The sequence below is a fragment of the Sceloporus occidentalis genome, unplaced genomic scaffold, assembly GCF_023333645.1.
Source record: "Sceloporus occidentalis isolate IW3139 unplaced genomic scaffold, rSceOcc1.0.p SCAF_9, whole genome shotgun sequence".
Lineage (NCBI taxonomy): Eukaryota > Metazoa > Chordata > Lepidosauria > Squamata > Phrynosomatidae > Sceloporus > Sceloporus occidentalis.
The window spans coordinates 1,549,615-1,577,606 of record NW_028316989.1 but is presented as its reverse complement, the minus strand read 5'-3'; the positions used below and the strand labels follow the sequence as shown (position 1 = coordinate 1,577,606).

At 45.6% G+C, this 27,992-nt stretch overlaps 2 protein-coding genes across 4 annotated transcripts in view; both read right to left on the bottom strand.

The window, feature by feature from the left end:
- PROM2 (prominin 2) overlaps window positions 1-9,253 on the bottom strand; it is a 28,288-nt gene extending 19,035 nt beyond the window's left edge. The window contains exons 1-10 of the mRNA XM_089537677.1: window positions 8,764-9,253; window positions 7,153-7,202; window positions 6,362-6,564; window positions 5,686-5,806; window positions 4,123-4,186; window positions 3,059-3,148; window positions 1,645-1,844; window positions 556-630; window positions 382-445; window positions 47-206 (exon numbers count right to left, since the gene is read on the bottom strand). Of these exons, the coding sequence (XP_089393803.1) occupies window positions 47-206; window positions 382-445; window positions 556-630; window positions 1,645-1,844; window positions 3,059-3,148; window positions 4,123-4,186; window positions 5,686-5,806; window positions 6,362-6,564; window positions 7,153-7,202; window positions 8,764-8,986 (1,250 nt within the window). The 5' untranslated portion in view covers window positions 8,987-9,253. The remainder of the gene's footprint in view (window positions 1-46; window positions 207-381; window positions 446-555; window positions 631-1,644; window positions 1,845-3,058; window positions 3,149-4,122; window positions 4,187-5,685; window positions 5,807-6,361; window positions 6,565-7,152; window positions 7,203-8,763) is intronic.
- Window positions 9,254-10,875: 1,622 nt separating this feature from the next.
- Window positions 10,876-27,950, bottom strand: LGI3 (leucine rich repeat LGI family member 3). 3 transcript variants are annotated; one of them, XM_089537547.1, is made up of 10 exons: window positions 27,536-27,950; window positions 26,578-26,750; window positions 24,938-25,088; window positions 21,871-21,942; window positions 20,645-20,716; window positions 19,817-19,888; window positions 19,289-19,360; window positions 18,496-18,665; window positions 17,601-17,765; window positions 10,876-17,303 (listed from the first exon to the last, which is right to left on the bottom strand). In XM_089537547.1, exons 2-10 carry the CDS (start codon window positions 26,633-26,635, stop codon window positions 16,486-16,488), a joined length of 1,650 nt encoding a protein of 549 aa, XP_089393673.1. In that variant the 5' UTR covers window positions 26,636-26,750; window positions 27,536-27,950; the 3' UTR covers window positions 10,876-16,485. The 3 variants fall into 3 exon arrangements, with proteins under 3 accessions (XP_089393673.1, XP_089393674.1, XP_089393675.1); XM_089537548.1 differs by lacking the exon at window positions 24,938-25,088; XM_089537549.1 differs by lacking the exons at window positions 24,938-25,088; window positions 26,578-26,750.
- Window positions 27,951-27,992: the final 42 nt, after the last annotated feature.

The following is a 27,992-nucleotide window of genomic DNA, read 5'->3' as shown; positions in this document are numbered from 1 at the left end:
AATTGGCCCCCGATGAAGTTCTAGGCACACCTGAGCTCTCTTTTACCTGTATCTTTCGTAATGCTTCACTTCCTTCAAGTAAGGCCGGCTGCTGTTCTCCGCTTTGACCAGAGCATCATTCATCGGCCGTGTGTGATCTAAGATCGGGAAACCATCTGCAATGGACTGGATTTTTCTTGCGGCTTTCTCTATCTCCGCCTTGAGGTCTGTAAGGACAGTGGTGACAATAACACTGTTGTGAGCTCACACATCGCAAGCGGCGGTTGAAGTTCAGGAACACATAGACCGTGGTTCAGTAACAACAGATTCAGAGCCAAGTTTTGAATTAAACTAGACCAATTATCACTGGAGAGAAGATGTTGGATCCTTAGTTTTACGCACCTCTAACAACCTCTTCCATCTTTTTTCCGGTCAGTTGTGGGATGGAGTTAAAAGTCCTGTTGGCCTAGAAGGGTCGAAACCAAGGTTTAGCACCCCAAAGTTAGATCAGGTGTGAATTTTGTTTAAAGGGGAGCAGACGTCCCTCCTGCCCACCAAAATTTCTTCATTGCTTACCTGGTGAATCATTTCGGTGAAATTGGCTTTGGGGAGTCCATGCAAAGTTTTCAAAACTCTTTCGACTGAAGGCACCTAAAGGAAGATAGCAGCATATGAACACACACTCCAGAGCTGCCATTTGCACCATGGAGGGGAGAAACCTGCCATCTGGGTTGCAAAAATAGTAGGACTGACCTATTCCGAGATGTATATTGCACAGCCTTTGTCCAAACTGGAGGGTGACATTTCACTTTAAATCAATCCCAGAATCTCTCACTATCTAGTTGAGCTGTGCACTCATGTTGGATCCTAGCCAGGCACTTTAGCATCCTTCTGCTGCTGAAATGTGATTAACCGGAGGCTTCTGTCCAAATTGCATGGAGTGGTAAGTGACTGTGGCGTGTGAAGGCTTGCGCCTCATTATAAATCCCAACAGAGGCTGCATCCGCACTGGAGAGAAACCACTTTAACTGCCCTGGCTCAAAGCTATGGAAGTCTGGAAGCTGGAGTTGGTGGTGGGGCCAAGTTTAAAAGCATGTGAAAAGCGTTTATCATACTAGGGAGATCCCAAAGAAAAACAGGATTTAAGAGAGATTTAGATTTTTAAAAAGACTGCAAATGTGGGAAGTTTATCACACAAAATGACCCCCAAAGTGAAATAACACAAAGTTAAACTGAATGTAAAAGAGAGAAAAATGGAAGCTTTCTACTTTCAGGAAGTTCCGAAAGCCAAAAGCTGCCGTTTTTCTCTGTTTTACTTTCAGTTTAACTGTGCGTTATTTCACTTTAACAGCGGCAGCGGCTGATAAACGTCCCTCATTTGCAGATTTTTTAAAAATTTAAATCTAGTTTAAATCCCGTTTTGATTCAGGATCTCTCTAGTGTGATAATAAAGCTATGCTACCGAAAGACCCTTCTGGGAGACACATTAATGAGAATTGTGAGCATGTTACCTGTAGAGGGTTTGTTACCTGTGACAGTGTATTGAACCTGCACAAAGATACCTTCCTCCATTTCAGAGGAAGACCAGACAGCAGACTGCCTTTCAAAGGAGACTTTAGGTTGGAGTAAGAGTCCCTGTCCTGGAGCAACCTTTGGCGGACTTACTTTCCTGTAGTTGGCACCCAGCTCCAAGCTCTCTGCTCTGCTCAGGACGCTAAGGCAGTAGGCGCACTGCGGATGGTGCAGAAGGGAAGTGATGCTTCGCTTCCGATCTTTCAGCGCCGGTTCCAGATCACCTTGGTACCGGATCAGCGCCCGGACGGTTGTGTTGAGAGTCTGTAAATGGTGCAGTGAGTTCTGGAGGTCTTAAAGAGAAAGGTCAGACTTTGGGTATGCTTCTGTCTCTGTGAACCGCTGCAACAAGTCTGCACTTGGCAAATACACCCGCGGCTGCTTTGTGCTGCGCAAATCATTCTCATTCGTTTTTCTACCAAGCAAATGAAGTGTGCATTTTGCTTAAGGCTGGGGACAAACCCAAAAGCAAAAGAAGCTGGGAACTTGCTATAAAACCGGATCTGAAGGAGAGATGGAATTTCAGGTTCTAAAAAAGAATGATATACTCCAGAAAACAGTCTGGTACATTTTACCTACAAAATATTTGCAGGACCTTTTTCATTCATGTGGCTTCCCTCCCTTCAACGCCATTCTTAACATCCTCTGATGTTTCCATTGGATGACTCTCTGAACCATTAACCAAGGTGTTTCAGTCAACTGAATGTGTGAGTATGTGAAAGAATTAAAAAAGGAAGGGGACAAGAAGAAAGGCCAGTGTCATAATCTGCATCTTTTCTGTCCCATTACACAGTGATCCAAGACTCACATATAGGCACCTGTGCTTAAATACTTGTGGCTTAAAGGCTAATGCTGTGGCAAATGGTTGCTCTCATGATATAAGTACAAGTTTCACTCTCTTGAAAGGAGCTGTCTATGGCAGTTGTTATTGTGTGCCTTCAAGTCATTTTCATCTTATGGCAACCTTAAGGCAAACTTATAACAGATTTTCTTGGGAAGACTTGTTCACAGAAGGTTTGCCTTTGCCATCCTCTGAGGCTGAGAGAGTGTGACTTGTCCAAAATAACCCAGTGGATTTCCATGGCCAAGCAAGGATCTGAACCCTGGCCTCCCAGTGTCTAAATGCAATACTCAAACCACTATACATCACTGGCTCTCAAGTCCAAGTTATGGAGTCTATTTGGGGCTGGAGTTCAGCCCTTTGGATAGCAATTTTGAAGCCTGGGTTAAAGCCATTGGTGGCGGATTCACCATTTCACTGACATGGGAGCCTCTGGCCACTCCTGCACCAAGGCTCCAGAAGAAGCGGATCACAATCCATGAAAGCTTGTGCTAAAATAAACCAGTTAGCCTTTTTATATTGGAACAGGCTAAGATGGCTATCTTTTTGAAAACGGCTTATAGCACAAGTCACCGGAGGTTGCTCTGTGCAGTTCCAGTTATTATTTCGGGGGGGAAGAAACAATAAAAATGAAACATAACCACAGGAAAGAAGTCTTTCCCTTACCTTGCACTCTGCCCTTCATAGCCGCCATGGCAGAATATACCGTCCCCTTGAGCACCAACTGGATGGTGCTGCCAATGCTCCAGCCAACATCTGCAAAGCATAAAGCCAAGATCTGTCAGACTTGGGGGTTTCTAGGGTCCAATTTCCATCATTTCACTTTAACAAAATGCCTGTTGCTACATGCACAGACCTCTGTCATCTGTGCCAACAGACATGGGCTTTATTTGCTATCACAGGGACCTTAGCTTTCCCGTCCAAAAGCATATTTCTAGATTAATGAACTGGGCCTCTTGAAAACCTGTGTGGCCCAATGAGCCTTGTCTGCAGAAACCTTGGAAGCCAGAGGCAGCTTCAGTAGAAAAACGTGTCCTACTCCCCTGCCGCCTGGTAATTTATCAGATGTTAGGAACTGGCCTGGCAAACCTGGCATCACCTTTTAGGAAAGGTAAGTCCTTTTCATCCACATATCTCTCCCATCACATTCCTCTATTTTCTGGTTATGGTTTTGACTACATTTTTCCAGAATCCTTGAGCCAGTATGGCTAGATAAGGAATCAAAAGCCATGATGCACATTTTGCAATGGCAAACCTCAGGTTGCCACCTACAGCTAAGCTACGCATGGCTTTAAATACAACGCTGAATCCTAAATTCATCAGAAATACATGCACACATTAATGCATGTATATGTGTATGGATGTGGGTGTGGGTATGTATGTGTGGGTGAGTAAATACATAAATAGCAAACATACTTTGGAAAGGAGGAGGAGAAAAGGAATGTAATACTCCCCAATCCTTGATAGGGTCCAGATTAAATTCCCCCACTCCGGCTGATATTTTCCCCACATGAAACTTTGTTTCCCATGCAATCTGTATGAAATCTTTACTGAAGAAGAAGCCAAACTTAATCCGAATGCCCTGACAGCTGCATCTGCCTCTATGCAAAGTTGTTGCACGTATACCGTGCATGTTTTGGAGGTACACCTTACAGGTATTCGAGATACGTATCTAAAAGTCCCAATGTGTGAAGTGATTCGGAGACATGCCCGGGGAGGGCAAAACTCACTGTTCAAGTCGTGGAGAATTTGCTCTTTGGGAACGGCAAACTGATCCACTGCCCTCTGAACTCCCTGTGGAAGAAGAGAGGAGAAGGAAACTGTTGTATTCACAATGCTACAGCTTTTAGAAAAGATCCACATCCACAACACACACACACACATATACACACAGCTTAACTCTGAGCTGCCTCCTCCATTTTCCCACTTCTGGAGGAGCAATGTTTGCCATGGCAGTGTGCTCCACCGCAAGGGGCCTGTTTTCCACTCTGGGCAACCCACAGAGCTATTCCTCTGCCTCTTCCCTGCATTCGCAAAGGGCACACATCACAGACAGCAGCGGCATGCTGCTTTCGGAGTGCCCTGGATTTGTGTCTCGGAGGACACCCGCCTGCCGGCTCGCATTAACTCACGAAAGACTTTGAGGAGCCTGACTGCAACAGTCGCAGCAGATGCCAGATGGAAGGGTGGCCAAAGCCAGCAATGTCAAGTTTTGCAAGAGGCAATATCTCCTCCATTAATAGCAGCAGAAGACCAAGGAGGGGGAGGACAACTCTGCATCAAAGCTTGTGACTGACTCACCACAGCATGCAGCACAGTCTGGTGGTTGTTGTGTGCCTTCAAGTCATGTCCAACTTTGGGCAATTCTAAGGAGACACTATCACTCAGGGCTTTCTTGGCAAGATTTGTTCAGAGGACGGGGGTTGCTTTTGCCTTCCTCTGAAAGAATGAGATGTACCCAAGGCCACCTAGAAGGTTTCCAAGACCGAGCAAGGACTTGAACCCTAGTCTCCTAGAGTTCTAGTCCGACATTCAGATTGGAGAGATTAAAAAAATCCATCATATTGCTAGGTCAGGAGCACCTCAGGCCCTAAAATTTCAGAGTAGAGACAAGCCATGGCAGTGCCACAGAAGGCAGGCCCTAATGATTTCGCAAAAGTGATGTGGCAAAGGTAGCCCTGGTGATATTATTATGCACTGACCACAACTGCACAGAACATACATTTCAAATCTGAAACACTATGTCTAACAAATGCAGAATATATATACAGTCAGCCCTCCACATCCATAGATTCTTTATCTACAGATTCAACCATATATATTCCAAAAAACAAACTTTGATTTTGCCATTTTATATAAAGGACACGATTTTACTGCCCCATTGTATTTCATGGGACTTGAGTATCCATGGTTTTGAGGTCCTGGAACCAAACTCCAGCAGATACCAAGGGCCCACCACACACACACACACGCACGCACACACGCACACTTCAAGGCATGTGGGGACACTGGGAGGGTATGCAGCCATCATGAGCATTAGCTAGGGATGGCAGGGCATTGCTGTCAAAATAAATGGAACCCCTTTCTGACTTGCTTGACAAGAAGAACGGGACTCTCAGAAGTAGCTTAGAGGTCCTAGGGCTTCTTTAGGCACCCTACTGCCATTTTTAACAGCCATAATCCCATGCCCATGCCCCTGAACATCTGGCTGTTAGGGACAACACACCCTTGCAAGAATAACTTGTCTGCTCTCCTAGCTCAGAGGGAAGAGGCAAGGAGTATCATCCGCTCACCTGTGGGATGCCATTCACATGGTGCCTCACAGCCTGGAGGGTGTGCAGCGCATCTCGGGTGCCCGGTTCCATCTCTTCCTTCACCTTCTGATTGGCTGCAAAAGCACAGATAATGCCAGCCCTGCAGGAAATAGCAGAGCACAAGGGATCCCTCTAAACTGGCTTTGCACATGCACAGAGGCCCAGACCATATAGGGATCAGGACAGTGGATAAAGTTCAGAGAACCTGGAATAGATCCATGAACCCACCAACCTGGAAGCCACCAGCCACCTCAAGATGGTCCACTCTTTCCCTCCTATTACCAGGCATTAAACAGACTTTTATTCCCTGTCCTGATGCTTTTGGTAGAGGCATAACCTGGAGAAAGGTGAGACCTGGGACACATGTGGTCAAGCAACATCAAAGTGTGCTCACAACGGCAAAAGTTATGAAGGAGGAAGCATGCATAAAGCAGGGGACTGCAGCAGCATGCTTCTTCCTTACTGAGACTTACTGCACTTTGAACTTAGTTTGCAGCAATAGAAGGAAGCTGAGGACAAAGGAGGAGAAGGAGAGAGAAACTGGGACATTTTAGAAGCAGCTGAAAAAGTGGAATGGCAGAGGATTAATCGGGACTGTTCCTGCCAAACTGGGACAATTGGAGGGTACAAGTCGCATTTTCTGCTCCTTACTTACAGTTTGAAAAGAGTGGTGAGGAGGAGGCACAGCATGAGGAGGTTGCGTTTGCAGATGAGGGAACGGCGGTAGGCCTTGATGCGCCCACCGCAGCGCCTGCGCCGCCGGCAGCAGCAGATGCTCAGCCCGATCATGGGTACGGACACAAAATAGACAACTGCTATCGTGGCACAGATTATGTATCCTGTTTGATACTGGAGGATCTGGAGAGTAAGGAAGCCAAAAGTCACCAAGTCATTCAACTCTATGCCCCCAGAATCCACCTCCTTTCATTTCTAGTAGCCCTAGAATGTTGCAAAAGCCTACATTTCTTAAGCAGGGGTTACACCAGCAACAGAATTCTGGCCTTTGATTGCAATCTTATAGTTCCTAAAAGGACATCTAAGAGGCCATAGGATATTTCAAATTTCCCTCTCCAAAGGGAAAGGGAGAACCCAGCCTCTTGAGCAATCTCTCTGGGGGAGCATCTACACTGTAGAAATGATGCAGTTTGGCACCACTTTAACTGACACGGCTTCATTCTACACAATCTTGGGATTTGTAGTTTGGTGATGTATTGAGCCTGGTCTGTCTGGTACCTCACCAAACTACAGATCCCAGGATTTGGTAAGATAAGTCATGGCAGTTAAAGTGGTGTCAGACTGCTTTCATTCTGCAGTGGGTTAATGCAGCTTCCAGTCTCCTACATTTGCCCAACTTGCATTGAGTATTGATATCCAACATGGATCCTGCAAAATGGCTGGTTTTATTCCCCCTTCACAGTGACGGTTTCTCTTTCCGACGTCTCTCACCTGAGAAGTGCTAGCAGAAGGTGGGTCCTTCAAGGCGTCCCTCAAGAGATCTGGGGAACAAGACAAACTACCGGTACTTGCAGAATATTTAAACATATTGTCACAAAACCAGCCCCCATCCCTTAAATGCATATGTTTCTCCTCTCTGTATCAAGCTAAATGGCTGGTTCAGCAGCAGCTTTGCAGACTTCTACAAAATTGATTTTAAAATAACTTCTTAAATAAAACATCTTAAATGAACTGCTCCCTCCAAAGGAAAGCGCTTTCGTCTCCAGCCTTTTAAATGTCTCCTGGAGGTGATGAAAGAGCAGGAAGCCAATTCTTTGCTTCTACAAAACTCACCAGCCATTTTGTCCCTATTTTGTCTCTTTAACTTTCAACCACTGCAGGATTAATGTAGTTTGACACGGTTTTAACAGCCATAGCTCCATCCCATGGAATCCTGGGATTTGTTGGATTCAAAGATATAGCTGTGTTAGTCTGCAAAATCAGTATCTAAAGAGATCTTGTAGCACCTTTGAGACTAAAGCATCTGAGGAAGTAGACCTTACGAAAGCTCATGCTGCCAGCCTGGGATTTGCAGTTTGTTGCGGCACCGGAGCTCTCTAAAACAGAATTTCATAGGATTTTCTTAAATGAGGGATGCTCAGAGGTGGTTTCCCATTGCCTTCCTCTGAAACCCCAAGAATTGTTCGGATGGAGCTACATAACTTAAAGTGGAGTCAAACTCCACTGTGAAGTCGAAGGCTTTCATGGCTGGCATCCATAGATTTTTGTGGGTTTTTGGGGCTATGTGGCCATGAAAATGCCAGCCACAGATGCAGGCGAAACGTCAGGAATAAACTCTCCTAGAACATGGCCACATTGCCCAAAAAACCCCACTAAAAACTATAGTTTAAATAGTGTCAAACTGCTATATATTATGACAGTGTAGATGCAGCATGAGTCCTTTGCTGCCTTCCTTGCATTCTAGAAGTACAAATAATCCATAGGCCTTTGTAGGTTGCAGCCAGGAATGGACCAGTAGCCAGTGAAACTGTTTCTTCAAGGGAGTTATAGGCTGAATAAGGCACTCGATGGAAGTTTTGGATTCTTATTTATTGATTTAATTGTCTGGATAAGATTAGGATTTTTCTTTGTTTGTTGTTTTGTTTGAGTTTAGTTTCCTTTTAATTCCAAAAAAGAACTTACAATTCCAGAAAGCCATCCCTACAGCTGTCATGCAAAGTCCCTTTACTGTTTATCCAGATTCAGTTCAACGAGGTGCAGATTAGAAAATAGAAAGGATAAAAATACACAGGATGCGCGTCGCCAAACAAGAAAACAACAGACAAAACCTAAGTGTGAAGAAAAACAGAGAGAATTAACCAGAAAAGGCTGGAGGAATGGTATAATCTCCCCCAGAACAAGAAGGAAGATCACCTAACTTTGGTCAATGATGGCTTTGAAGATGCCATCCACAGATGCTGGCGAAACGTCAGGAATAAACTCTTCCAGAACATGGCCACAGAGCCCGAAAAACCCACAAAAATCTAATGCTGGGTTGGTTGGCTTCCTAGCCACTGGGGACTATCCCTGGTCCATAACATGGGAACAAAACCATTGACTTACCTGTAGGGAAAGAGTTCTGCTGGACCACATCCAGGTAGCTCTGGACCAGGCTATAGAGAGGGTCCATGGCACCGGGGGATCTATGATGGGCCAGAATCCGCTGGTCAGCCCCCACATCCTCAAACCGGAGGACCAAGGAAGGGCTCTCAGAGGAACACGGCTGGAGCTGGGCAGGATCCGGGAAGACCAAAGCCAAAGTGAAGAAGAACAGCAGATACCCCATTGCAGAAGTCTTGACTTGAAATGGGCCTCAGTCACCAATGTTGCACCAACCGAGGAGGCTCTGGAAAAGCAATGAGACCCAGGATTTTGGCCGATCTTCCCTCAGAAAGGTCCTGTCTTCTCACTGCTCCAAAGCCCAGCTTGCAAAGCAGGGGACAGAAGGGAAAGGGGGCATTGTTGCTTTTCTATGGGGTGTCGCTGCGCCTTCTTTTTCCAGCTGATCTGCCCCGTCTGCAGCCGCGGTGCCTCTGCGCAGGGAAAATCAAAAAAGGCCCCAAACCGGCTGGACTAGTTTGGTGCCTCTCAGAGACAGAGGCCTTCTCCTCCTCCTCCTCTTTGCTTTCCTGTATGTGGGATGGAAATGGGGTGAGGCAGGCCAAATGGGTGGAGGAGCCGAGGAAAGAGTCAAGGGGAGGAAGCACTTTCCCAGGAGTGGCTTGCAACCCAGTCGCCACATCTTATCTCTCACGCTTCCGCTGCACCGAGTCGGCATGCCACACATGTGCCTGGTGGCACAGAGGGTCAGACAGAGGCAGCGCCAGTTGTTGTTGTTGCTATTACTACTATTACTACTATTTCTTGCCTGCCTCTCCCCATGGATCAAGGCGGGGAACAACAACTCTGCTGGGTGTGCATTTGGATGAACGAACCATGATGGTGACCATCATGGTTCGTTCATCTGAATGCACACCCAGCAGAGTTGTTGTTCCCCGCCTTGATCCATGGGGAGAGGCAGGCAAGAAATAGTAGTAGTAGTAGTAGTAATAATAATAATAGCAACAACAACAACTGACGCTGCCTCTGTCTGACCCTCTGTGCCACCAGGCACGTGTGGCATGTCGACTCGGTGCAACGGAAGCATGAGAGATAAGATGTGGCAACTGGCTTGCAAGCCATTACACTGGCATGGCGGGTGTGTAATGTTGTCTTTAGGATGGCTGTCATCCCTATATGGCTCCCGGTGTCATTCTCATGGGTGCACCTCTCACCACACAGAAGGTGGAGGATACCCAATGTGGGATTTGGGGAACCCATAGGTATGTGCACAATGCCACACAACCCCTTCCCTGCCACCAATGCTCAGTTTCTCCATGTGCAAATGCATGTGGCAAATGCATGTGAATACAAAACAGGTACCTATATTATTCATTGATGACTATTCCATTTTCATGATCGCTAGTTACCAGTGCAGTACTGTGATTTGAGTGTTGGACTAAGACGCTGGGAGTCCAGGGTGTGAATTCCCACTCAGCCATGGAAACCCATTGGATGACTTTAGGCAAGTCACTTTCTCTCTGCCTCAGAAGAAAGCAAAGTCAATCCCCCTCTGAAGAAATTCTGCTAAGAAAACATCATGATACATTCACCTTAGGGTCACCATAAGTCAGAAATGACTTGAAGGCACACAACAACAGTTAGGCATATTTAACTAAATAGCTGACATAGGATTTTCACTGATATTATTTTCCTTTCACCAACCCAGTCATGTCGGCTTGGAGGTTACAGAAGCTCCAAAAAAGTAATGATTCCAACATCTGGTCTTATGTTCCTTACTATGACATACGAAATGGCATTCCTCTTGCTCTGAGATGGAGTTTGTTTCTTCTTTTAAAGTATGTATAGAGAGAGAAAAGGAAGCAGAGAAAGCCATCTCCTGGGGACTATGCCTCCCAATGCAAAATGCTTCATATTGCTCAATATAAGAAAAGCAAAACATTTTTAATGCAAAACCTGTTAACAAAAATGCAGGTGTTTTTATGGAAAGGTGGCAGATTTTCTACAAAAAATATAATAATAATAATAATAATAATAATAATAATAATAATAAATGTTTATTTATATTTCCTGCCTCTCCCAAGGATCGAGGCGGGATTACATCAATAAAAATGATACAATAGTATAGAAATACAGTCAATAAAACACTAATAAAATGCATAATTTTTGCACAAACATTCCCCTTCCTTGAATTTATAGAATCTTTGTGTTCTTTGCATGCAAATTGCAAAGGGTTTGCACAAAACCATGACTCTCATGCATAAAGAAAACCATGCCTGGAATAACTTCATGAAACAATTCAGGATACGCAGCCATATTAATGTTATCCCACGTCGGGGAGAAAACTGGAAGAGTTATACCTCCTCATGAGAAACGATAAAGATTTATCTCTCTACTCTGTTCTGGTTTATAGGTCAAATTGACCAAGAAGGAACACAATCAAATCATAATAAAAAGATGTTTTTATATAGCTTTGACTTCTGTTTCTATGGAAAGGTTGTCTGGGGAAATGTATTATTGGATTTTGGCCCGGGGCTGACCTCGCGCTAAAGCAAAATCCGGCAGTGCAAATGCAATATTCAGCAAATGTGGCCATTCGGCAGTCAAATCCAAAAAGGACCATTCGGAGCTGAAAAGTACTAGTCTTTAACCAGACATTTATTAAACTGTAGGCCTAATATACTAAACTGCAGTTATGAGAAAGCTAGAAATCTGTTTATTAGATATACATGCCCAGAACTCTGCACCTTTTCAAAACACATCTTTCTCAAGAAACAGATATGATATACTGTATGGATTAGGGTTTGGGTGACTCTTTTCTTTGGTGGCCCTGAGCAACCCAGGCAAGTCAAGGGAAGGACAGAGATCTCTTGCCTATGCAAAACAGGATTGCCTTGCCCAGCTGCAGCCTATAAATGGAAGCCTTTTGGTGTGGCAGCTGGAGGAGAAAAAGGCAGGTGAGACTTTTCGGCATTCCTGAATGCTAGCACAGACTTGCAGGAGAAAAGCTCTGATGAACCATGAGAGGCTTCCGGCTGAATGCCTGCCTAGACAGTTTCACCTAGTGAGATGGAGTCAACAACAACAACAACAACAATAATGATAATTTATTACAGTCATAGACAGCACATGTGAGATGGAGCCATCACTGGCAAAAGCAACTTGGGGGCTCTACGTGCACTAGTGCTGGCCACCATCATGGTGCGTGCCCATCCACACGGTGCGTGCCATGATGACACATGCTGGGTGCAGCACCCAAATGGTGCCACGCAGAAGGGGCTCATGATGCCGTGCCGCGGCACTTATGAAGCCCTTTCCAGGTTGCAAAAAGAAGCCCCTTTTTGCTCCTTCCAGAGGCTGCAGTGTGTGGTTGCCCCGGCCTCCATCTGGGGCTCAAAGGGGTAGCATTGAGCTGCCCATCTATAGAGGCCCTTGGTCTCGAATGCATAAGGAGAGTAACCAGTTATCCTAACCACAAAGAAGGACAAGGCACCACAAAATGTAGGCCATGATGAGATAAAAGCTAAAAGCAGTAGTAGAAATGTAAAGGCATGCTTCATAGTTATGTTCAAAATGGGGGGCATTTTGAATTTCCTCCTAGACAGAAGGCTGGAATGTAGGACATGTCTGGTCAGTACTAGTTTTATAGATGAGAAACTGAGAAAACTCTGAATGCCTCAAGAGAGCAGTATGGAAACTAATAAGAACCAAATGTCCATTGAGAGTAGCCATAGTCAGTTCCTCAACCCCTATTTTTTGAAGAGGAGGAAATAATAATAATAATAATAAGGGAGACTATCACTGTGCAATGGTGGGTCATAGTAAGTGCTCAGCCGTGTGGATCTGAGCCACAACGCACTTTTATAATCCTTTGTCTGTGGCTCTTGCGCATCTCTTTTCCGATCGCAGATGCTCTACATAATGATCCATTATTACTTAGCTATATTCCTCCTTGTGCTTTCAGACATCAACTAGCTAGGATTCCTCAGAGCCCTAAACTATAGCATGTTTCTGCCTCATTGCTTTGCTATTTCTGTGGCACGGAAAGAGCATCACTTACATTTCACATCCAGTCCATTTTTGGAACCAACCTTAAAAGACCTGGTGGTTGTTTTCCTTGTTTCTTCCTCTGCAGCTCTTTGGCTTCCTCTGTAGGTTAGAGGCAGCCGCAACTAGGAGCGAGGAAAAGAGACTCCAAATAAAGTTAGTAAGCAATGTATGGAAAGCAGCATTGTGTTGTTGTGTGATGGCTATGGCCAATGCAGCTTCTTTCCTGGGCCGCATTCCCACTTATAAATAAATTGCTTTGCAATGCAAATCCAATTGCCCCCAACAAGCTGGGGACTCATTTTACCGACCAACGAAAGGATGGAAGATTAAGTCAACCTTGTAACCCTCCCTGGGATCAAACTCACAACGTTGTGGTTGCAGTATTGGCATTTAAGCTCCCTGGTGATTCAATGGATTGTGTCCAGTTGGAGCTAACAACTGTGGCAATGGGACTCAGGTTGAAGACTGGAATATTAAAGCAGGTGCAGGAAGCTTCTGCAAGTCTTGATATATGCCACCACACTATCATGCGTTAATGATCGGATGCAGCTATGACTATTTTGCAAGCTCTTGTAGGAGGAAAAATGCATTATGTATAAATAAAATTAAAATTTCACCTACTTAATAATATGGAAGTGGATGTTATGCCAGGATGCCTCTTCTGAATACCTCAAATTCTTCCTGTTCAGCAGAGGGCAGAACTGGGACTTCCAGAAGGATGGAGTGCAGCCAAAGGTCTTTGGACCAGGGCTGCATCCACACTGGAGAAATAACCCAGTTTGGCACCACTTTAACTGCCTTCAAGTCACCTGCTGACTTATAGCAGCCCTGTGAATTTCATAGAGTTTTCTTATTCAAGGAATCCTCAGAGATGGTTTTGCCTGGAATAGAGCCCCCAGCACTTGGGATTTGTTGATGGTCTCCATTGCAAGTATTAACCTTGGATGAAGCTGCTTAGCTTCCAATATGAGACAGGATCGGGTGCCTTTTGGGCACTTAGGCAGGTGTTTGTTTCATAAATAAGGAAGGGTCCCTTCAATCCAGCTTGTAAAAATGAAGAGGAGTTGCCACCTCCATTCATTATACCAAGTTCCTCGCAAGTGTGGATCTGGCACCACCTTCTGGAGTCCTCTGGCTGCTGCAATTTCTGACTATCAGGAGCTGCGCTGTACAAAATGCATACGTTCCTTCAATGCCAGTCCAACCAGACAGGCAATAGCTCACACACTTGGGATGCACATTTTCAACTAGTTATCCCCTGTATGCAACAATGAAAAATAATAATTCACTGGAGTAGTGAAACCAAATGTAAAATGAGCTATCTAAGGTGTTGAACTAGTTTGGAAGGATAGGGTTTAGTACCTGGAAAAGCGCCTTTAGAATTCAGAAGCCCAGAATGATATGGAAGCCATCTGCCACCACTATCCTGATATCCTGCTCCCAGTACATTTAGGGTTGTTTCAGGAAACCTAACAACCAGTTTTATTCTTTACACCGATTACACCAATTTACCTTTGAGGGGGTTCTTCACATTTCTGGACTTGATTCCTAAATAGATTCAGCTTCCAAGAGCTTCAAAGCTAATGAAGACCTAGAATAGACTCATTGCCTCCATTTGATATGGGAGCTATGGAAGCCCCATTGAGTTTAATGGGATTTAATCCTAGGTCAAGCATTCATAAGGTTGCAGCCTGGTGACAGTTCTGTACATATTTACCTGTGTGTAATCCTAGTGAACGTAATGGGGTTTCCATCTCACAAGTCAAGTCACAGGGGTGAACATTAAAACAGTGTTTAATTTGCACATACACACCCATACACACGAGTTAATTTACCCCTTATTTATTATTTAAGTGCCATTGAGTCGTTATTTTGATCATTGCTGATGTCAGTGAAAAAATGTTTAGAACAAATTAAAACGTGATTTTTTTGGGGGGAAAGGGTTTTCCTAAAATGGCAGTGACTGGAAAGGTGGTTGTGAAGGTGTGTTGATGTGAAAGGGGGAAGCCATAGAGAGCATGCATCCAAAACACCACTGCACACATCAGAACCATGTTGCTTTCGGGACAGGATTGTGGCACAGTGTCATCAAGTGCTTTGGACTGTGGCATCCCCACTGCTCTTTTAATTCCTTCTCCAAAACAGACAGGACTTTATCACACCAGGCTGCTAAGATGCCACAATCCCATTAGTGTAGGAAACACAAACATACTGGGTTGGAGACAGACGTTTTCACACAGCTCTTCATGGTGCTGCTATGGTCCTAGGCTCTATCTTCTCCATGCCAGCCTTTGTAGCCCTACTTTCCTTCCCTGTGACCTTCCTTGGATGTCTTTTGCCCTGTATTTTTAACTTTTCAATTGCACAGCCACAGCAATTGATTAAATAAAAAGAAAAAAGAAAATAACTTGGGGGAGAGAAAAACATCTTGTTTGCAAATGGAAAGGAGGAAAGGGCAGAGGAGCAGAGTCATGCCCGCTTGCATCATATAACTGCCTGCATATTGGAATTGCAGCAGAAAGAACTTATCACAAGTTAATCAATAGTGGGAAAGCAGCATGATTGGAAGGCATTGATGGGTTTTTCCATCAATGAAAAGGACTCATCCAGGAATGGATGGAAGACGAAGCAGCTACAGGACACAATGTTGTGTGATAAGGTATGGCCACAGATGCTACTGTCCTGCTGTAATTCTGCTTTGGCAGCCTTGTGTGATAAAAGTCCTCAGATTTTATGAAGGTCTGCAAGGAAACAGAGAGGATGCATGTGGGGGAAAGGACAGACGATGAAAGCTTTGGTGACACTGTTGTGTAGATTTCCTGCGAAAGTGAGTGAGCAAAAAGTGTCCATTCCAGAATAAACGTCTGCTGTGGATGCACTTTAAGGACACAATCAATTTCACTGTTAATGGAATCCAGGCCTGTGAATCCCCAAATGCTGTTTCAAGGGATCACTTCCAAAATCCATCTGTGCCGATGTCAAGGTTGTCCAACCAGGTATCGGCAAAGCTTGGAGAAGTTACTTTTTCGGCCTATGACTTCCACAACCTTCTCAGCCAGCATAGTCACCATCCTTACTAACTGGGGAAATGCGTTGAGACTAAAAAAATGTAACCTTTCCAAGCACTGGCTGCGATGGTGCAGATATTCCACAGCTCAAATTTGGGCAGCAAGATCTGAACACGGTTCGACCAAGAAAACACAGTCTGTAGTGCAAAAACACGGAGGCATCGAGCAGGGTGCTGTTGCATACACAGCCAAGCCAACAAGGAGAGAGCACGGATATTCGGTCAGTTTCATACAGTGCAGAAGACTGTGCATCATAAAGAGAAGGTGGTTGCTGATGCACATTGGGATCTGGGAGGCAAAGTCCCCAAAGGCTTAACCAAGGGGTCACTTGAGATGGAGCCCACTCCATCTACTGTGTTACCCAGCCTACTCCTTTGCAAGGTCTCCCTTGCAAAGGTGTTGTAGATTAGGCTGGCAGTGTTCCATTGGCCCCATCATTAAGACTACCCCTGATATACAAGTGGAAGGGATTCGGGGAGGACAGTGAGTAAGCAGCCTTGCTCCAAGCAGTTATAGTGCCAAGGTGCCATTCGATGCAGGAGGACACCTTTCGTGGAAGAACGGGGGGTGTCTAGTGGGGTGCAAGGAAGGGCAATGTCCCACTTGCTTACAAGCTGAGGTCTACCACAATATGCTTGTAAACCAGAGTGTTCCCCTTGAAGCTTGGGGCCAGCAGGATATTCATGTCCTCTAAAGGGATGGGGCGGAAAGCGCGTGGGGCTTGGACGGAGAGTTCCTGGAATTTGTTGAACCTCTGCTTCTCTTCGTCCCACAGGTAGATGTGGGTAAAGGAGAAGTCACTGCCCAGGGCCATGTACTGGCGCTGAGCTACTCGAAAAGGCTCCATGACCATGGATCCCCGGGAAGGCAGGGTCTGCACCTCCGTGAAGCGCTGGCCCTCCCACTTGACCACCTTGGAGTCCCCAATGTAGCGGCTCAGACACAAGTAGTTGTCCCTCTTGATCCGGAAATGCTTGACCATTTGGACATCCATCACCTCCGCCACGTCGCCCAAGTGGATGAACTGTTTCTGGGCCTGATTCCACTGGTAGATGATGGGGGCCTGGGAGCTGCTGGAGATGATCAGCCGGGGCTTGCCATCGATCTCCACATACTCCACATCCGTGTCCCGGTGCCATGAGTGCAAATCTTGGTGGGGATAGAAGCCATTCTGGTTCCAGCGGTAGAGGCTGGTGGAACCAGCCTTGGAGCTGTCAGCAATGACGAAGAACCATTCGCCTTCGATCTGGAAGGCCTCAATGTCGTTGGGCTTGCGGATCTTCTGGCTGTCGATGTCTTGGATCTTGATGAACTTGTCGATGTTGGTGTCCCAGCGGTAAATATAGGAGCCTCCGAAAAGTTGGGCCACTACGACGTACAGCTGGGACTCGGCTACGATCGGCTTACAATAGACAGCTGAATGGGCTAAAATGGAAAAGCCAGAGACATCAGAGGGCTGGATACATAATCACCCAATGCCCCATTTTGGAAACCCTTCTTTTTTGTGGGGCGGGGGGGGGGGACAGTCTAGCTTCAAAGATTGGATTTTGAAGGAAGAATTGGAGCTCTATCATTGTAGCTGCATCTCTCAAAACAGGATCTCAGCCCTGGCTTTTCCCCCCTCAAGGCTTCAGAATTTTCTGAAATTGTACATCTCTAGAGCTAAGCACATTCTCCCTAACAATTATGGGTGTCCCATTAGGTTCAGTGATTGTTCCTTACCGGGGATACGGTCAAAATCCCGCAACTTGCGCTCAACGTAATCCCACTTGAGGATGGCACAGCTGCTGGAGCTAGGCTGGGCCAAAGCCACATAGAGATCGCTGGCATACAAGAAGGGCTCTGCAGACACAGACTGGAAAGGCAGGACCTGATGCACGACAAAATCTGATGTGGGAAAAAGCCAGAGAGACATTGTCCGTCCATCAGTTTCTGTTCATCACCCATAAAACCTCAGCTGGCTGAGAACTGGCATTTCCCAAACAGTCTAAACTTTAAAGAAACTATCCAAGATGCTGAACCTAGGATGCATCTTTGCTCTGGAGAAACAATATACTTTAACACTACTTTAACTGCCATGGCTCCATTGTACATAATCCTGCAATTTGTGAGGCACCAGCACTGTTTGTAAAGCTCCAAATCCCAGGAATCCATAGGATGGAGCTACAGGACTTAAAGTGGTGTCAAACTGCACTGTTTCTACAGTGTAGAGGCATCCCTACTCTGGGAAATGCCCCTTGGAAATCCCCTTTAAAATATGGAATCAAAACTGGCATGGATTTAATGCTCCACTGATATGGCAACCACACAGATGTGACAGCAAGGAAAGTGTGACCTGCAAATGTAGAAGGTAAAGGAGAAATGTTAATCGCCCAACTCTGGAGCCCTTTGCAGAAGATGTCTGCAAATGAATCTTCAATGCTCTATGGATTAGAAGCCAGATTTTTTTTTTTTATGAAAGGAAAGAGGAAATAGATGACATAAGACTCAGTAATGCAAATAAATGCCAGAAATCTATCTTCTCCTGATGCAGCATCTTTGGCGCTTACTCATCATAGACATTTCTGCTTAAAATCCCATTTCCAAAAAGGTCTTGTAAATCCTAGCCATTGCCTACCAGTCGTGACGCAGTCAAATTCCTTGAGTGGCAGTTCCCGGATCTTCTGGCCTTGGTACCGCGGGGGACCTCCACAGAAGATGGCTGGGACGCTGGTGTTGGTGCTTTCCATCCACTCTACCAGCCACTTGGTGTTGCAGTCACAAATCAGGGCATTGCCACGGAGGTCTCTGTTGGAGGCAGACAATGCAGGAATAACCACTCAGCACATGGAGTCCTTCCTTTCAGTGCAATCCCAAAGCAGATACTGGAAGCCTGGTTCCAAACTTGACCTCACTATGGAAATAGAAGCTTAGACCTCAATGGTGGCTGGTGGATCCCATCTTGATGGGGTGATGAATCCTCTCTATATTTTAGCACCTTAAAGGTGCTGAACAATTTCCACCAAATAGGTCCAAACCCTTGGAAACCTCAATTAAAGCTAATCATAACCTGGATTCACTGCCCCCCTGAGCAGAGGTTGGGTGGGCATCTTTCAGGAGGGCTTTGGTCCTGTATCCTTGCATACCAGGCCTAGACAAAAATGATTTGGAGTCTCTTCCAATTTCAAGACTCTAGGATTCTCCATTTTCTCCAAGTCCTTCACACCTCAATTGCTGAGTCTGCAAATCATCTTTGGCTATAAAGGCCCATTCTTTTTTGTGATGTTGTTCTGCCTTGTCATAAACCTGTGGGATGCAGTGGGTTGCAATGCAGTAGAGATCACCAGGCAATTGCAATCCATCACCACCCTATCTCCTCTCCAAAACCTCCCAAAGATTTATAGCAACAACGAAGAAAAAAGAAACCTTACAAGTCACTGAGGATGTCTAAGGGCTTCAAGAGATCCCTTGGCAACGTCTGTAGATTGTTGTTGGCCAAAGACCTGAAATAAAAGAAGAAAGAGATGTTGAGCTGTTAGGTTATCCAGCAAAAGGTGAAAATTTGTACATTTGAAACGCCATCAAAGTAATGTTCCAGGTGTTGTGCTAAATATTTTCTCTCCTTTGTTTTTGAAATGAGTTCATAGAAGGAAGGAACACAACATAATTTTTTTTCATGGGGATTGAAACATGCAAATGTTCACCTTTTTCACCCAAGTGTATTCAGTGGCAGGTGGGAAAACGTACATCCAGCTTCAGTTGGATTGCAAAGACCAACCTTCCTCACCACTGTCAATACGAACCCTTATGGAATTAGAAAACCCAAGTCTGGTATCCCGCATTTCTGGTTACGGAGATACCTGAATCTTCCTATCCTAGCAATATTAGCTTCTCAGGTACATGCAAGGCCCACTTTACCCAGACCTGCAACATGTGTTTATGTGCAAGGCATAACTCACAGGTGCGTCAGGGATTTGAGTCCACGGAAGGTGTTTTTCGATAGGGCTTGGATTTCGTTGTTCTCTATGAACCTGCAGAGGGAAAACAAGGCAAATGCTTTTTAACATTGATCAGGCCAGGATGCTGCTCAAAAAGGTTTTTTGAGCTCTGTGAAAATCATAAATAAATACATACATAAATATACGTCAGCCCCAACTACTCCATTCGTTGGCCTGATTCCCATTACCTTTTAAACCAGATCACAAATCGGTTTGAATCAATTCAAATGACCCTGCTTCCCACTTGAATCAATTCAATGAAGCGATTCGGAGAGGGGGGGCATGTGCTAGGTCCATTTAACCGACGTCTTTTTGACGCTGATGTTTTCCACATCTTTTTGGCTAAATCGATTCCATGCAAGTGTGAACCAGATGCGGATCAGAATCAATTTAAATTTGCCCTTCGACCGGCTGCAGAGGGTCCATTTTGAACCAATTCATTCGTCAATGTGGGTTGTTTTACAGGGAAACATGTGGGGCAAATGTAGTGGGAACCATGCTCTGCTGTTGAATCGATCCATCAATTCGAATTGCAAACAGCTTTTTTTGTAAGTGGGAATGAGGCCATTGTTGCAAGGTGAGTCAATACATAGATAAATCCTTTTGATTCAAAGTTTCGGGGAGTGGAAAGACCCCCCAAATGGCATGGGATAGATGCACAAGCTCCACTGTCATACTTGCCCCAATTCCACCTCTGCCTCCCCCTGATAGCTATTCTGCCACCTGCCTCTGCCCTAAAACTGGGACCCCAAGAAGAGCAACCCCATGCATGCATGCATGCATCCATACAGGTACTGCAGGTGCGAGAGCCCCATGAAGGCATTGTCATGGATCATGGTGAACTTGTTGGAGTTCAACAACCTGCAAAGAAAAAAGGCACATGATTAGAATTGGTGAGATAGGATGCTAATAGGGGCTGCTCATTTAGGGCAGGGGTGGGCAACTGGGCAGGGAATGGGGGGGCGTTTTTCCAAACTTCGCTCACCCAATGGGCTGCACCATTTTGGCATGCCCAAAGTGATGCAATTTTTGACCAATTTTCAGCACATTTTAAAAGATTTCCTTTGTGAGGAGGTTCTGGGAGCTTTGGAGGGTCCTTTGCAGGGTGACTGCAAAAGGAGGACAAGGCACCAAAACACGGAGGACATTACAAAAGAAAAGCTGAAAACACTCATAGGAATCTAAGTTCATGCTTCTTAGGAGTTTATCACACAAAGTTTGTCCTGTGGATGTCCCAGAAAAATTTCGTAATTATGTGTAACTATTTCACATGATGTCCCACAAAACCTGCCATTAAAGTGGTTTACAAAGAAGCATCAACGCACATGTTTTTACTTTCAGGATTTCAGCAACAATGCATTTCCGATATCACTTTATTTGCGCAATTGCGCACAATAATCATTCATGCAATTACTTGCCATTTCTGCTTCATTTGCGGGATGCTTTAAATGCGCTTTAATCTCTCTTTAATGTCAAAACCAGCCTGGGTGCAATAAGCTCCTATGCCAGGCTGCAAATGGAGGACTTTTTGGAATGCCTCCTGGACAGAAGGTTGAAATGGAGGACATGTCCTGGAAAAGGAGGGTGTCTGACACTGTGGGTCAGGGAAAGCAAATAATGGTTTGGGCTTATTTTGGATGGTTCGGGGGCCAAATAAATTTGGGAAAACTGGCCTATTTTTAAATTATTTCTTTAGTCTGTGGGGGTTTGGATGAGCTTCAGGGGCTGCACTTGAGGGTCCCAAAGGCCTGATGGAATCAATAGGCTGCACTTTGCCCACTCTTTGCTAGCATTACTATATTTTAAATAGCAAAGGAGGGTGTATTTACGACTGATCTGTATCTGATTGAGTTTGGTTCCAGGGCCCCCTCTGGATACCAAAATCCATGGATGCTCAAGTTCCATTCTCTTCAGTGGGGTAGTGAAATGGGGTCCCTTATATTAAAATGGCAAAAGCAAGGTCTGCTTCGGCCCCAGACACCCCCAGAGCCAGACAAAGAGGCAGGCAGACGTACAGGAACTGCAAGAACGGAAGGTGAGCGAAGGAAGCTTCTTTGATTTCACTGAAGTGCGCATTTATCAGGGTCCTGCAAGGAGATGAGAGAAGTAAAAAGAGATGATCAGAGATATCCTGGCAGGAGGATGCGCTTTGACATCACAAAAGGCTGACGGCGCAGGCTGTAGATCAGATGCCCACAAAATGTCCGGAGGGAACATCTAGCAACCAGATAAATAGAGTATTGGTTATGCATAGAGGGTTAATACAGCACCTCTGGACTGCATGTCCCAGCAGCCCTAGCCAGCCTGGGCAAAGCTTGGCATTGCAACATCTCAATGGCTGTCTGGGGGCGCATCTACACTACAGAATTAATGCAGCTTGACACTGCTTTAAGTGCCATGGCTCAATGCTAAGGGATGCTGGGATTTGTAGTTTGGCCGCTTTCTTGGCCAGATTTGTTCAAAAGGGTTTGTCTTTGCCTTTGAGGCTGATTATAGAAAACTAAAAATAATAATTATTATAATTATTATTATAATTTATTAAATTTCATTACTTTCCCTATACAGTTTGAGTTCCCTTATCTGGAATTCTGAAATCCCAAATACTCCAAAATCCACAATTGTCTACATGAGTGGCTGAGACTGTGACATCTTTGCTTTATGATGGGTTAGTGTACACAAACTTTGTTTCATGCACAACATTATTTAAAATATTATGCATAAAATGACATTCAGGCTATGTGTACAAGGCATATACTAAAAACAAATAAATTTTGAGTTTAGATTTGGGTCTCGTTTCCAAGAGACCTCATTATGCAGATGCAAATATTCCAAAAACCCAGAGAAACAATTCCAAAATCCCAAATGTTTCTGGTCCCATGCATGTCAGATAAGGGAGACCCAAGCTGTAATTTATGTAAGATCCCACTGGCCTGTTACAGACAGCCAAAATAAAGCTGCTTCGAGTCACTTTGGAGGTACGGTATTTCAATGATACATGCGTCCTAAGAGTCCAAAGGCCGCACCAAAGCCACACTCCAGTCCTAAGGACTGGAGTGCAGCTTTGGTGAAGCTTCCAGACTCTTAGGACTCATGCATCATTGAAATACCATATCTCCAAAGTGACTCGAAGCAGCTTTATTTTGGCTGTCTGTAACAGGCCACTGTTTTCACCCATTTGAACTGAACGTGGCTCAAGAACAATAGCAACCTGGCAGTCCCTGGGCAGAAAGGATGTATTTAAAGATCTCTCCATTTGCCGTGATTAACAGCGGCTGGTTGCAAAAGGGCCGGGAAACCACTTAAACAAATCAATGCAGATACTGAGGTTGGCCTTCGGACAGACCAGGCTGGCAGAAAGCACCAGGGAAATGCCAAAAGCAAGCGTCCTACAAACTGGGAACTGCACTGCCCAGTTACAGTACTCCAATAGTACTTTAACTGTCTTGGCTGCACCCTACAGACAGACATCCTGGGATTTGTAGTTTGGGGAGGGATTTAGCATCCTCTGCTAGAGAGATCTAATCCACGCCCTGAACTAAGGTTCCCAAAACACCCTGAGATGAGGGACTGAGGACTCAGCCAAGAGACCTTGGGAATTATAATTCAGGGGGATAGACTACTGGTCTTCCATGCTATGCATTTATAGCACTTTGATTCCACTTTAACTGCCATGGCTGCAATTTGTGGAATCCTGGGATGTGTAGTTCCGGGAGGGTACTTAGAATAATCAGCTAGAGAACTCTGTGGAATCCTGGGATTTGTAGTTTGGTGATGCTGCCCCATCAAGACATGTCATAATGTGGCGGCTTGTGTCTCCCATGCCAATGAGGCAGTGACTCCATTCTGGATTTTCCTCTGAACTTTAAAGGCGCTATCCCAACGTGCTGAACTTGACCTCTTCCAAAGAGATCCAGTTACTCCAAGTCCTTCATTTTGGGGGATAAAAAATTCACCACCAGCTTATGGATACAGCAGCCACCAGTGAAGCTAAGCATGAGCACATGCCCCTGGTCTCCAAACCATGGAGAGAAATTTGGGGATGGCCTCAAGCAGGTTCATGGATCCAGCTGTTCAGTCAACAGCACTGAAAGCAGAGAAGTCTTGCTCCCCAGAGAGAAAAGGTGGTTTAGCTACAAGCGTGAATCCACCCGAAACCTTGCCTATGGCCTTTTCATGCAAAATGCTGTATTCACCTGAGCATCTTGAAGGACCTCTTCCCTTTCTGTAGGTGCAAACCAACCATCACCAGCTGCAGTATAATGCCAGCAAAAGGGCTTTCATCCACTGAAAGACCCTATGTTTCTCCAAACCCTTTGCCCCTTTGCTCCTCTAAGACATTCACACAGATTCGCCCATTAATCTTGACCCATTTCTCCGCTTGTTGGCCTTACACTCCCTTTTTGCATTTGCACTCTAACTGGTCCCTCAGTTGGCTAGGTTCAGTTCCTTGCTTTGATCCCTGATAGATGCTAAAATATATCCCACAATGGAGAGTTGAGGCGATCCCCCTATTATAATGGGCTGAATCCACCCATCTCCCAGCCCAAAATTGGACCAATGCACTGGGGGACATGAACTCTTGCAAAGAGTTTGTTTGTTGATTTATGTTTGTGATGTTTGATCAGTTGATCATAATAAATCTATATATTGCAAGGAGGATCAATCACAAGCATGCTTTGAAAGACCCTCAAACACAGCACGAAAGAGACTGGGATTGCTATGGCAATTGAGCCTTCCTAGGAATGAAATGGGGAGGGGACACTCTATACACAGAGAGAGAGAGGGGGGGAGGGAATGTTAGACACAGAGAGACACACACAGGAGTGTGTTATTTTTACATGAAGGCTTTTAAAAACAAAAACCATAGGGGATGTGATTCGGACATCAAAGCCCATCTGCAAATGAGCAAAACTCATCATGCCTTGCTTGACAATCTTGGACCCCTGTCTCATCTTTAACACACACACACACATTCTGGGGATGTTTAGTTGCTAGGTAGTGATACCTGCTCCCCAAGAGAGAAAGCTATAGAGAGCTTGCCCACCTTCGCCCTTTGGAGCACATCCCACCCGTGTCACTTACAGTGAGATGACATCTCGAGGTAGGTTCTTGGGGATGGCCTTGGAGTCCACGCAGAAGGCGGTGTCCCGGGTGCAAGAGCAGCTCGGGGGGCACGGTGGAGGCCGTGGGGGTCTCCGAGAGGCAGCCAGAGGCAACCAAAGGCAGGCCAGGCCTAGCAAGCAGAGGAGAAGGAGCTGCACCAGGGAGAAAGGCATCTCAGCCATGGCTGTTTCCAAACCAAGATTTGGAGACCCCTGTTAAATTACTCCAGAGAGAAGAAGAAGCAGGTTATGGTCCCAAAGGCAGCAAAAGGAGATGCTTTCAGCTGGTCTCCTTCTCTTCCTCAGTGCCTGAGTGTTTTCTCTGCCTGCCTCTGAAGCCAAACTGGCAGATTGCTGTCTCTTTCAGCTCTGCAGAAAGCTGCCCTCCTCCACGCCTGGCATGACGGATGGGGAGGAGGGAAAGAGAGCAAGAAAGAAAGCAAGGACCAGTGGCAGACCAGCAGGGAGGGTGATGAAAGCATGGCTAAGGGGGTGGCCCAGCTGTGGGATTGTCCCTGGGGTGGGAACAAAAGGCAGGCGGCACATGAAGGAGAGCACAGCAGGCTGGAGCATCTCTGAGTCCATCTGCAGAGGCCCCAGAGCCAGTGGCAAATCGTCCATGCAGGGCATGCATTGGGACCCTGCCATGCAATCCAAGCAGCCACTTGGGGTGCCGATGCTTTTCGTTGGTGTTGATGTACTTGAAGATGTACTTGATTTCTGACTTATGGAGACCCTAAGGTGACCCTTAGAGAACCAGGGTGACGCTGTGGTTTGAGCTTTGGACTACAACTCTGGAGAGCAATGTTTGATTCCCACCTAGGCCATGGAAAGCCACTGGGCAAGTCACACACTCTCATCCTCAGGAGGTTTGCCATTGCCTTCCCCAAATGCTGGGAGCATGTGACTTGCCCAACATCACTCAGTGGGTTTCATGGCTAAGCAGGGAATCGAACCCGGTTTCCAGTCATAATCCAACACACAAACCACTACACCGCACTGGCTAGACAACAGGAAAATCCAAAATAGGAGTTCTGGTGGCACCTTGAAAAATGCCAGATTTATTCTAGCAGGAACTTTTGTAGATTGCAGTTCACTTTTTTGGACATGTTGATGGAATAAGCCATAGGTGGGCAAAGTGGGATCTAGGCTTGCCAAGTGAAATCAAGGACAAGGTCCCTGTACCTGTAATAGTGTAGAAGAGAGAATTTCAATAGATGTGTCCCTTATTACACCTGACAACCCTAATGTGGTCCCATGAGGCTGCTTTTTGGCCCCCAATGTCTCCAGACTCTCTGGAGCATCATTTTTCTGGCCGCTTCTCTCAAGGTTGCCCTGGGATTTCAAGGCAAAAATCTGAGACCAAGGGATGGATCCCGGTGATGTGAAAAGCAGCAGCCCTTAGTGATGTTGCAGATTAAGCATAAACCGTAGTTGCTCAGAGGGTGCAATTCATTTATTTTTTAAAAAAATCAAGTCTAATACCGACTTGGGAATGTACGCTTTTGGGACCATGCTCTTGGCTGGAGATTCCTCCCTGTCTGGAGAAGAGAGCCCAGGTGATTCTGGGATCTGGGCACTCTAGTAGCAGCCATGGGAATATGAATTAATTCACCACACCTTGGGCCTTTTCTTCTTGTTGTCCAGACTGTTCCATCGCCTGCCTGGTGCAACTCATCCTTTCATGCCTTGCTCCTTGGGGGGTTCATGTTGTTTTCAGACAATGGACAGCGGGCACGAGCTGCGATTGCTGCGTGTGGCACGGCCACAAACAACTCTCGTTCCAGGCACAGCTGTGTTCCAGACAACAAAGAGCAAAGTGTGAGGAAGAGGAGGAGGAGGAGGAGGAGATGGACTGGTGTTTGTGAAGCCATTCTGAGTGGCTCTGAACCTAGAAGAGTGCCAACCATTTTATGCAATGAACGAAGGAAATCTCCAACAAAGCATCTGGTATACCTCTCAGAACTCCTGTCGCAAGGCTGAGGATCATGTGCCTCTCCAGATAATGATTGATTGATCAGTTGATTGATTTCTCTGAATTTATTGACTGATTGATTTCCCAAGGTGGCACATATCATGGTTTGAGCATTGGACTACAACTCTGGAGAACTCAGTGGGTGACCTCAAGCAAGTCACACTCTCTCAGCCCCAGAGGATGGCAATGGCAAACCCCCTCTGATGAAACTTGCCAAGGAAAGCCTGTGATAGGTTCAGCTTAGGGTCACCATTAGTTGGAAATGACTTGAAGGCACACCACACGCACCATGAATTCAAAATGGATATTACTACTTAAAAGTATTGTTGTTGCCGTTGTGTGCCTTAAAGTCATTGCAAGCTTATGGCAACCCTAAAGGGAAACCTATCACAAGGTTTTCTTGGCAAGATTTGTTCAGGGGAGGCTTGCCATTGCCTTGCTCTTGCCCAAGATCAGCTGGTGGGTTTCCATGGCCAAACAATATATGATGAATTAAAAATATATCAAGAACCATTTTAAAAATGAAACACCCTCACACTACTGAAAGACCTTCTCACATAGTCACTCAGTATCCAAATCCATCTATAAATTAAAAGGTCTTACCTGCCGGTCAATGGAGAGAAGGAAGGGGGTCAGCCTATTCCCTTGTGGCAGGGAGGGCCATAGCCTGGGAGCAGCTACCAAGAAGGCCCTTTCCCTTGTCCTTCCCAAATGTGCCTGTGAAGGCGGTGGGACTGAGAAAAATCCCTCCTCAGATGATCTCTATAAACTGGACAGGCTCTTATGTTGGATATTGTTGGATTGGATCTCCCACCATTCTTCCCCATTGGCTATGCTGGCAGGAGTTGCTGGGAGTTGCAGTCCAACAACATCTGCAGGGCTGGCTGATCTCCCAACCCAGGGACCATGGTGAACTGGGCATCTCCCAACCTCAATACGCTCTCTGTTCTGTTTCCCACGACCTAGAAAAGAAACAGGTTTCCATTGCCTTCTTTCTCTGAACATCTCAAGAACCTTCTCTCTGCACTAATGAAAGGAAGTCCTGATAAAAGAACACATT

Excerpts from the sequence above, each read along its gene's own strand:
- LGI3 (XM_089537547.1), bottom strand. The coding sequence starts at position 26,635 with ATGAGTTGCACCAGGCAGGCGATGGAACAGTCTGGACAACAAGAAGAA. Across the intron at positions 21,943-24,937 it reads CCTCGAGATGTCATCTCACT|GACCCTGATAAATGCGCACT; the intron begins GTAAGTGACACG and ends ATCTCCTTGCAG. Across the intron at positions 20,717-21,870 it reads CTTCCGTTCTTGCAGTTCCT|GTTGTTGAACTCCAACAAGT; the intron begins GTACGTCTGCCT and ends TTTTCTTTGCAG.